General features: G+C 46.7%; 1 protein-coding gene across 1 annotated transcript; it reads right to left on the reverse strand.

Moving 5' to 3' along the window:
* Window positions 1–6399: 6399 nt before the first annotated feature.
* Window positions 6400–9313, reverse strand: LOC123402366 (subtilisin-like protease SBT1.4). The gene has a single exon (XM_045096286.1). The coding sequence runs from the start codon at window positions 8995–8997 to the stop codon at window positions 6643–6645; it is 2355 nt and encodes a 784-aa protein (XP_044952221.1). The 5' UTR covers window positions 8998–9313; the 3' UTR covers window positions 6400–6642.
* Window positions 9314–11680: the final 2367 nt, after the last annotated feature.

The raw sequence follows: 11680 nt of genomic DNA on the forward strand, positions 1-11680 counted from the left end.
ACTATTTGTGTGATTCTGAATGCCAATCTCTTCAAATGTTCTATGCATTTGTTGCTGGAGGTTGTCCCATAAACAAGTGTAGGGATCTATATATTTCTTGGCGTTGATCCATGGAAGCTATGAAATTCTGGTTGTTCTAAGTTTAACTGGATTTGCAGTATCACATGATGTTTTCTTTACTGACTCGTGTGTTTGTGAGTTTTGTACTACAAATGGAATGGGAAGAATATATATCTGCACTCTGTTAAAGGATTAATAAACTTTTAGACTTGCCACTGTAGTTTAAATATAATTTTGAATCTGAGATAGCTGCAGCAAACTGAATCAGTGTGACTGTGTCTTGTCATAGCCATAGCATCTTATATAATACTTTCAAATAATGGTTACTCTTCTGCACCAAATTTTGTCCAGCCTTCAGCATGGGTTGTTCATTGTCTCGAGTTAGGTGCATCATTTTCTCAGGATGTTATCTTATCAACTTGTTTGCATGCATATTATCCATGTTCCCCACCAGGCCATCATATCATGTCCAGTCATTCCGCCATGCCCACGTCCGTCATGCCCACGATGCAGCCATGGTGGTACGACCGGTTGCAGCCCAATGTCACGGTGGGGAGGGAGGTCGGGGTGGTCCAAGCTCCGGCGAAGGTTGATGAGGAAGAGGAGAGGTACGCGAGTTGCGGTGGTGGGGGGGCTGGAGCCTGGAGGCAGTGTCAGGAGGTTGAGGAGGAGAAATATGCGTTCCGTAGTGTGTGAGTGCAGCATGCTCGCTGGAATGCCACACAGATGGGTGCCATTGGGATCCATGGTTGGGTCAATTTGGTGGTCAACTCTAGCGGTGCCACTGTGTCGTGCTCTGCCTCATCATATGTGGTGATCCCAAGTGTGTTTTTAGTCTGAGATATAAGTTTTGTGTTTGCTGAGTGTGCTTCTGTAGGAGCACGAGGGACATCGGTGCGACGCGCTGCGGCATGGTTGCAGGAGGATCTGCGGTGCAAGACATGGATTTGGGAGCCCTAGGCGACGGGCGAGATGAACGCAAGCGGCCCCTGACGGCGGACATGGGATCAAGCCAGCACAGGTTCATGGCGGCGCAGCTGCCTCACAATTCGATGTGCTCTTTTTATTCCTTTTCAGATTCATTTTTCCACATAGGTCTCAATAAGAACTGGGGATCAGGAAATTGATCGCTTCGAAGTAATGAGCATACATATTCTTTCTTATGCATGAGGGTATATATGAAACATGTTTTTGTTGTCAATTCTTGCAACACATGGGATTTTTGGTGACCAAGCGGTCAACCCATCAGCCAATGCCCTCATAATCTTCATTGGGTGTGCTTACACCTTTTTTTGTAAGATGGCAGGTAGTAGCGCCGCTTCAGTATATTAAGAGAAGATTTACAAAATCTGCAGGTGTATAATTACACTTGATCCATGCATCTTTGCCCAAACTGGAATAAATGTGAGATTGTGACCATCACACTTGGCATCTTTTCTTACGTATTTTTTGTTTTGCTAGGTCAAGTAGTTGCTGTGAAATGACTTTGGTAATGGTGTGGTTCAATGGGGTAATTAACGGTATAGCACCTTATGCTGACATGGATTGGACGAGTTATGTATTTTCAGCTTGTTAGTCAGGATTAAGTGGAATACATCATAATATTTATCTTCATGAACTGTCACGGACATATCACCACATCCACTTAATCGAGTTTATGCATGTGCAGTTCCTTAGATTGCCTACATGTTTCCAGATTTACCATATATTATTTGACTGGAAAAATTGCATTGTTAATGCTTGAGAAAACAAGTGAATATGTAGGTTGTATCCCTCTTAATTTGTTAACAATCTGTTCAAGGAGTCACTACTCCATCATCACATAAGACACATATGCTAATGTAAAAAAAATCATCTATACTTGTGATCTCTTTTAGTCATGCTGAACTTGAGACAGTCAATTCTTGGGACAAGTGAATTATTAGAAAAGTAAATTGTCAGTCTGATACATGTGGGAAGAGGCCTTTTGGAACAAGTGAATTATTTGAAAACTAAAATATTAAAATTTGTTAAAAGTAAAGTTACTCTCCAACTACAGTTTTATGCAAGCACTGATCTTTAAATTGAAGGTGATTATTCTTTTTAAGAAGGGAGAATGATTATCTTCAGATAACCTTGTTTGGAGGTAGGATAGTCTTATTATGATAATCAAATATGATTTGATGATATTCTATGAGGACTATGTTTTCGCACATAAATTCGTGAATCATTTATTCCTTCTTGAGAGACACTGTTTTTCTAGAAAAATACTACCATGAGTTCAGAATTTTAGCAAAGCATGAAAGTTGTCATCTTAAATTAGGCGTTAACTAGCATTTGAGTGCATGCGATAAACAAAGAGACCAGTGGGTATGTATTATGTTTTAATATAAAATAATAAATATCACCTGCTATGCATGTGGAATCTATCTAAAGATACAGTTTACCCACGATCGATGTTGATCGATCAGAATTTGTATGTCCCCGTTGCAACGCACAGGAACAAACGCACGCTGGGCCCAGCGAGGCCAGGATGGACCGGGAACCTTCATCAGTATTAAAAGGACAAGAACTACATCTACAATTGTCTCACGAGGACCATCGAGGTATTTGGCTCTCATCGTTTCCTCTCCATCCTCACTCTTTCCAACATTCCAGTGCTTGATTGCCTGTTAGCCTCCTGTGACCACTGATTGTCCCATATTGGTATTTCTGGTTTTATCTTCTTTTTTTTGTTTATAAATTTTACTGCATATCACAACTAAAGGTTATGTTGCAAGCATTGGCCTGTCACCAGGAAGGTTATGTTCTCTTGTCTCTCAATTGTAGCCTAAACAAACTGTACCTAAACAAGAGAGCCACTTGTTTATTAGTAAAGAAGTGATGTGTCTAAGTATTTTAGTTTATGACATAAAAGTGTGAGGATCTTTGAAATTTTATTTTACTTTGTGTAGAGATTTAGATCTTACCCAATCTCTTATGCCATGGACGACAGTATTTAAAAACAATTTATTTTATTTTTCAGAAGTATGTTTATGCTTACACATAACTGTAATTGTGTTTGTTGTTCTTTTAGCGAGCTGCGTAAATGTGGTGATAACTTTCATTTTCAGTGCAAAGTTCCTACAGTATGTAGTGCAAGTGATTGCTCACCACCACGGATGAGTCAGGGAGAAGCAGTTGCTGCTTTTGAAAAAGTCGTTTAGACTGGAGGCTGATTGGTGGACTTCTATCGTTTTATTCATTGATACAATTGATACAATCAGTCTTATGTTCGCATGTGTGTGATTAATGAAATATGATGACAAAGCATATACTTCTCATGTGTTTCTACTTTATGCTAGCTGCATGTTAGTGGGATAGGCGTTTTGGCTCGTGGGAGCATTTTCTCTCGGATAAACAGTACCCTAGATAAAACTAAATGTTTAAAGAAAATCGATTTTTTTGTAGTTATTCGTGTTAGTGTTGCCACTGGCAAGCATGCTTACAAAATTTATGTGAAGCAGAGCGGCAGTTTTTCATTGGTGAAAAAAACAAATTAGGGGTGACTTTTGGTGTTTAAATTGTTTTTGTTTTTGTGGAGGACAAAATGCTTAATCTTTTTGCCTAAAAAATTTCAGGTAGCATTTGGATTTGACTAAGAACACATATATATTATTTGAATTTTTTATATTTCAAAAATTATTTCCGTGCACAGGAGTATATGCACCCCGGAGTCGAATTGGTCTTCCCCATGTTAGTGCATATCAACATCATTGGAAATGACGTGAGTGCAAAGTTTAAATTGGGAAAATCTGTATGAATCCCATACTAACAGAGATAATTTTTATGGTACGTTTAAACATACTGCTTGTACTTAATATGCTAAATAGCCACCAGTGTCATCGGAGAGAAGAGGGCCATGGCATTTTAATATTGCTTGATGGTTGAATGAGTTCATAGAGTAGTGTAGTACTTTATCAAAGAGGATTAAGAGAATGGATGTGGAGAGAAAGGAAGGACGAGGGAAAAGATGTCGCTTTTCTAGATGCAAGGAAGGTAGTAAAAGAGATGGTGCCAGATACAAACACATTTCTAATTTGTAAAATACACATTTGGGACCTCCCCTACTATTTCATGGTGAAAAACAGACATGGTTAGTGTCAAGGAGAAAAGATGTGGGAGAAAGAATTGATATTTATCGTTATATGGATGAATATCCATCATATTTGCGTATACTTCCAAATTAGAACAATGAGTATTTTTTTTATGTTCTGTCGCAACGCACGGGCATTCAACTAGTTGGGGTGTAGAACGCACATCTATGCAAATTAATATAGTTCAATTTTATTTTTAGGCAATAAATATTATGGTAGGTAAAATAGGTTGGCAAGCGCACCAAACCCTAAGGGTTCTATATTGTTGACTACTTAGTAGATTTCGTGAAAAGATGATGTGCACCATGTATGCAATTGTAATTCTTTTCTTATATAAAAAAACAAAGAAGAAGGTGTACCTCTGTTTGCTCGGACAAATGTGCTTGACGTGGCATACTGGCATATGATTTTGAGTTGCTGGAGGACAAACTCTGGAGATCTGGGAGGCGACGCGAGAATATTCTTTTTCTTTCTCTCTTTTCTGTTTTTCTTCTTTTTTATTTATCTTATGTTTCTAGTTTCAATGCAGTTTGAATTTGCATTTTATTCAAACACTGAATCTGTTCTACATTCCGAATGGAATATTTGTGACCGTGTGTACATTTTAATTGGGCATTTTGAACATATATTTTCTGCAACTTACATTTCCTATTTGAATATGAATTTGGTTTCAAACCAAGTATGATTCAAATCCATTTAAGAAAATTGGCAGAGGGTCATCATGTCATTTGGACTTATGCAAATACTATTCCCTACTAAATAAATGCAAGGCCAATTTAGAACAATCGCCATTTAATTTTGAATTAAATTCAAAATATATAGGGAAAATCTCGGATGTGACACGAGATGCATAGTTGTTAGAGGAACTGAAACTAATCAAAAAAATACAGTGTTTTCATCGAGCTACCGGGTTCTAATTTATCAACTTTTCGTTTACTCATATTTATGTTGATGAAATTGCTCCTGGTTATTTGAAGAATTTGATTGAATACTTTCTCAATTTTGTCAATATCGGTTGCCTCTATTTTTCTTCAACCACTGTGATTTTCACTAGCTTATCCTCATTGGTTGCTACTCATTCCATGTGTTTCATCATGATGACTTTGTTGTCACTGTGTTTCGTGTGCACTTGAGCACTTTATCTATCGCATACCATTTTGCCACCCTTTATTGTGTCACTAAGGATCCGTTTAGGACTGCTCTGCTCATCAATATCAATTCCATTCCACCAACTCCACTTTGGAGCAGTTTCATACAAGAGTTGCAATTCTTTCAAAGAAATTGTTTGGTTTCCATCTAGCTCGAGCTTCAGAAATAGAAAATTTGGTGGAAAGGATCTATTTGATTGGATGGGAGGGGAGAAACGAAGGGCTATCCACTTACTGGGGGCAGTGATGGGTAATTTTCTTCCAACTCCACCTTCTACAATTTTATGGAGCACCTCCTAGAGAGCTTCACAAAAAACAAGGAGTTGCATCCCGGATTCTAGTTTTTTGTGGAGCGGTATATCGTCGAGCTATCCTGTTTAGCTTGCATTTTCCAGAGCGGAGCATATTTTTCTAGACGAGAGCAGTCCCAAACAAGCCCTAAGTAATTCTTGAGTGACGAATTTGTTAAAATCGATCATTTACCCCCCCCCCCCAATATAAAACATTTTCATGAAGAAATTAATTTTCAAAATGCTAACTTATATCATAAGATTCGTTATAAGATGGAGTTTCATACTTTATATATTTATATGATTATAGATATAAATAGTTATCACTAAAAACTTGATCGAAGTTCTCAAAATTGATTTTTCAAGAAATCTATACGCATTACATTAAGAAATCGAAGGGGGATCTGTTTTTAGAATAGCAATAAAATCATTGTGGAAACAAGTTCATAAATACCCATAATGGATTTTGATCCGAGGATAAAGAAAGTAGATGCATGGTCCATACCGATCTTGTTCATGTATAGGTCCACACCAATCAATCATGTATTTTGTCACTAAGTAATTCTTCAGTGCCGAATTTGTTAAAAACACTCAATCCCCCCCCCCCCCCCCCCCCTCCTCTTCCCTTTGATATAACGCATTTTCTTGAAAAAATACATTTACATCCAGAATGACAACTTATATCATATTAAATTCATTCATTATAAGATGGAGTATTCTATAGTAATAATAAAGTCATTATGGAAACAAGTTCGTAAATACCCATCGTGGATTTTGATCCAAGGATGAAGAAATTGGACGCAAGGTCCATGCCGATCATTTTCATTTATGTTCTTTGGTGACAGTAGGTCCACACCAATCGTGGTGTGCACCGTCGTGCAGAGCGGAATAAACAACATCGACCACGAGATCGTACTATTATCATGATCCAAGAAGATAAATTATTCCAGAGTTAATGGAGTAACCTTCACAGGCTCGCGCGCAGAGTAAACTCAAACAATCGTGTGACACGAGCGTCGCTACATCTCTCTACATGGACGCCGCCCCGGCGCTCTCCGGCCATGTCACGGCGATGGGGCTCGTGACATTGTGCGCGCCGTCGCTCCACGTGACGGACCCGAACGAGTACTTGCCGTCGACGATCACCGGGTTGCCGGCCACGGCGAGGGTGATCTCGTACGCCAGGCTCCGGTGCTCCTCGTCGAACACGAGCTTGGCCGGCGTCACCTTGGCGTCCACGCCGGCGGGGCTCTCCACCTTGGCCTCGTAGACCGCGTTCGGGTCGCCACCGACGTTGCTCACCACCCGGTGGTAGGTGACGGAGTCCTTGTACGACGAGAAGACTGCGGCGAAGGCCGGGTAGTTGAGGTCGCCGGAGCGGGCGGGCTTCTTCGAGCAGTCGGCGACGGAGCCGTCCCTAGTGAAGACGGCGATCTGGGATGGAGTGTAGCCGAGCGCGCAGAGGAAGCCGATGTAGTCGGCGGTGTCCGCGTCGTACACCAGCCCGGGGTTGAGCGCGCTGTTGGGGTCCACGTGCCCGGCGCCGCGGACGAACGGCGTCGACTGGCTCCCGGTGGCCAGGTCCTTGATGATCTCCCCGGAGTTGTCCAGGTTGTACGCCGTGGTCATGAGCGCCGACTTGACCGCCGCGGGGCTCCAGTCCGGGTGCGCCTGCCGGAGCAGCGCGGCGAGGCCGCTCACGTGCGGGCACGACATGGACGTCCCGGAGATGATGTTGAACGGGACGCGCCTCGGGTCGATCTCAAGGTCGGTGGGGGAGGCCTCGCCGGTCCAGGCCGCGAGTATGTTGACGCCGGGGGCTGTGACATCGGGCTTGAGGATCTCCGTCGCGCGGTAGTTGGGGCCCCGGCTCGAGAACGCCGCGACGCGCGGCGCAGACGGCGACTTCCCGATGACTGTGCCGTGGAAGACGATGGTCGCCGTCGGGGACGGGTCTGTCGTGACGTAGCGCCTGATCTTGTCGCCGAACTTCTGCCCCACCATTGTCGCTGGGATGAGGTGGGAGTCGGCGATGAGCTCCTCGCCGCTCTCCTCCGTGTTGGCGAGAATCATGCCGATTCCGCCGGCCTCCTGGACGGCCGCGCCTTTGGCCACACGGGCGTTGCCTCCGCGCTCACAAAGGACGATCTTTCCGGCGACCTTGTCCTTGTCAAGCTCGCCCCTGCCGCAAAGCCGTGAGCCACAGTCCGCGGCGTACACGACAGGCAGCTTCGTGGAGTTTAAGGGGTCCCCGGCGTAGAGCGACACGCCGCCGTACACACTACCGTCGCCGAGAATCGCGTCGGCGGGGAACTCACGGTCGATGCTGGACGCAGCGACAGTCAGTATCCACGGGGCGATGTTGGAGGCGGTGTACTCTCCGGGGCCGGAGTTACCTGCCGAGGCAGAGACGACGATGCCCTTCTTCACTGCACCGAAGGCGCCGATGGCGATTGAGTCCTCGTAGAAGGCGGAGGCGTAGCCACTGGAGCCGACGGAGAGGGAGATGACGTTGACGCCGTCGCCGACGGCCTCGTCGAACGCCGCGAGTATGTCGGAGTCGTAGCAACCGGACTTCCAGCAGATCTTGTACGCGGCGATGCGCGCGGTGGGGGCCATGCCGACGGCCCGCCCGCGCGCGTAGTTGTAGAACCCGGCGCCATCCACCGGCGACCCGGCGGCCGTGGAAGCTGTATGGGTGCCGTGTCCCTCGGTATCAAGCGGCGACTTGGACTCCAGGTTCTCGTTAATGGGGTGCCCGAGGCCGGCCTCATACCCCTTGTAGAAGAACTTGGCGCCGACGAGCTTGCTGTTGCAGTAGGCGGAGGCGTTGAAGGCGGCAGCAGAGACGCATCCCCCGGAGAAGGAGGAGGGCGGGGGGCCGAGCCCGTCGCCGGCGGGCTTGAAGGAGCCGCGGTTGAGCGGGTAGATCCCGGTGTCGAGGACCCCCACCACGACGTCCGACACGGCGCCGGACGCGGCGGGGAGGAGCCCGGCCGCGCTGCTGAGGCGGAGGAACTCCGGGGTGTGGGTGGTGTGGAGCTGGCGCGCCTCGTCGCGGTGCACGGCCAGCACGCCCGGCTGGGCCGCGACGTGGGCCGCCTGCGCCTCCGTGAGCCGGGCGGCCACGCCCGTGGCGGCGCGCGCGTAGGTGTACACCAGCCGCGGGCGCGGCGCGCTGAGGTGGCGCGGGAGGCCGAGGAGGGGCGCGAGCAGCGCGTTGCGGCCGCCGCGCGCGGGGGAGAGGGACAGCGCCGGGTGGTCGGGCGCGAGGTGCACGATGTACGTGGACTGCGGCGCCGCGCCTGCCGCTGCGGCGGAGGCGACGAAGAGCAGGGCGAGGCACGGGAGCAGAACTAGGAGCTGCTTGCTCGCCATGGCCATGGCGCTGGCGCCGGAGCAGATGGATTGGTCAATGCGAAGCGATGACGACGGTGACGGGGCTGGTGGGATCCAATCGGAGGTGGCGATTAAAGGGCGGGAGGGAGGGAGGCGGGGCCCGTGGGGAGGGTGGGGTGTGCGGTGGTGTGGATCTTGGATTCGCGGCTCCGGATTGGAGATCTTTCTTTCTTCTCGTGGCAGAGTATGGTTTGGTTTTCCGTGGAGATTCTGGTGCCTACGACGCCACCATCACCTAGCTGAGGTGTCGTAGACTCCGTTTGCTCGCTCGTCGCTCGTGCTCCAGCATGCCGGCGATACGGGGCATTTTATAATGCAGGGTGGCTACTGGTGCTGGACTCTGGGACTGGGAGTAGTATCAGCAGTTGCGTGCGTGTTTTGTTGAGCACAGGTGGACGTACCAAAGGTGTTTTGTGTTAGCAAGCAACGGAGAGACAAAACAACAGATTTCCCTGGTGATGGCGAGAGCTTAGCCTACTTAATTACGATTATTATCAGACGATCCACTTCGGTGTTAGTGGTGCTAAGGCCAACTCCAACGCACGTCGGTTTTGTCCGTTTGAAGCATCGGACGGTGTTCGGTTTTAGGCGACGGCCAGTGCGTGCATCCAACGACCGCGACGTGCAGCGTGGACGGTGACTTCCCACTGACCGTGACGTATGGCTCCAATGACACCACCGTTCGTGTCGGCAGTCGGTGCCACCACCTTCTTCACTTGTTGTCGTCGTTTATGGTGAGGTCGACGTACAACGAGGCGTTCATAGGGGTGAGGGGGGGGGGGACCTGTGGTTGATGCTTAGCCGGAGACGGCTGCACCACCTCCTCACGGAGCGGTGACCGTGATTCTGGCGGCGTGGGCACCCAAGGTTCCGCACCCACCCAGTCGGCCATCCTCCGATGCGGTGGTCGACTATGCGAGGGTTTCAGACACAGCCGGCAAGCTCCTCCATGAAGGATGGCTCCACCGACCATCTCCAACTTCAGGTTGGCGACGTCGCCGATGACAGAGAGGGCTAACATCTCCTCGTGCCCCACTCACTGGCGCTCGCGTCCTGCCGCATCACCTCCTCCTCGTCGTCATCGACGATAGGGTCTGATTGAGGTGGCGGCGACAACGACAAGGCCGGGCTCGGCGTGAGGCGGCACACCAGCCTGCGCCCCTGCGGCTGGGGTAGGCTAGGAACGCAACCGACTGGGCGCTCACCTGGATGGACGGTGAAGTACGACTGCCGCCGCACATTGTGCTCATCGTGGAACCAAGTATCCCATAGAGGTGAGTCTATGCCATATCAGCGATTGTTGACGAGGTCGCACGTCAAAACAGATGGCATCAACGGATTTTTTTTGTCTTAAAAATATTTTATCTTCTAATTAAAAATTCAATTAAAATTCCGTTTTCATCATTAAATCCGTCTCGACGAGATCTTCAAAACTAGATCTCATATTGATATGTTTTGATGAATTTTTTTTTGAACAACAGTCGTCATGATGTTACATTATAGTTGTCACATAGTGTTTACACTAAAGTTGCCACGACATGTTCTGTGTATTTTATTATTCTAGATTTAAAGCTATCAGTATATTTTCAACTGTTTTTATGATAATTTGTATTGATTAATCATGACAATTTTTAGTAATTAACCACGGCAAATTTAATGCATAGATCATGATAATTCTTTACTGATCTATCAAAATTTATTTTTTCAAGGTAAAAAAATACCTGAAACATATCATGGCAACTTCAGTGTAAACACCATGACGATTTATGTGCAATAGACATGACAATTTTTAACCCCCAAAAAAAGAGTCGATATTGATATGAGATCTAGTTTGAAGACCTCGTCGCGATGGAATTAATGATGGAAACGGATCTTTTATTGGACTTTTTTCATTTAAGACATAAAGCCTTTTAAAAATTAGAAATCAAAAAAGATCTTCACATGCATGCATGCCATGACGTGACGCAATCTATATGTTATAGACGTGTAGACGAATGTTGCTCTCACCACATATGTAGACGTTATCGTGATCCTACATTTATACTTCCTTTGTAAGCTAATATAAAAACATTTAAAACACTATTTAAATAATCTAAATATTTTTATGTTAATTTATAGAGGAATTATGAATTTATGCGTGGACATACAGGATAAAGAAATGTGCCCAGACATTGACCGTGGACGTGTCCGGTAGGGCGTCAAATTAGGCAACCAATTCCAAATTGGGCGGCCAGGTTGTACATGCTCTAACCAACCGGATCGCTGTCGGTGCACAGTAATGCTACATCGAGGGATCCATACGGGGTTTTACGGACTGGGTTTGACGTGTCAAATTAGCATTGGATTAAGGTGAAGAAGGGGCCCACCCACCTGAAAATCAGGGGGGTGTGGGGAGTATTAGAGGAAAGGTCTCCGTAAAACTCATATAAGTGTCCGTATGTTTAGCATTTTCGTTGCGGTACGTATGCATAGTGCTAGGCTGCTAAGCAATTGATCACCGTCGTCTGCCACTGATAGTCAAGGCGTGGCTTGGACGAGACGCTGGCCGGCGTCGAGCTCGGACAACAAAACATGTCACACTCGCGTTCAGTCACCGTCGCATTCGTGCATTACTTGCCCGGAGCGCCTTGTTGCGCGCACGCTACAGGCTCCAACAATTCCAGCCCGT

The sequence above is a fragment of the Hordeum vulgare genome, chromosome 6H (genome assembly GCF_904849725.1).
Source record: "Hordeum vulgare subsp. vulgare chromosome 6H, MorexV3_pseudomolecules_assembly, whole genome shotgun sequence".
Classification (NCBI taxonomy): Eukaryota; Viridiplantae; Streptophyta; class Magnoliopsida; order Poales; family Poaceae; genus Hordeum; species Hordeum vulgare.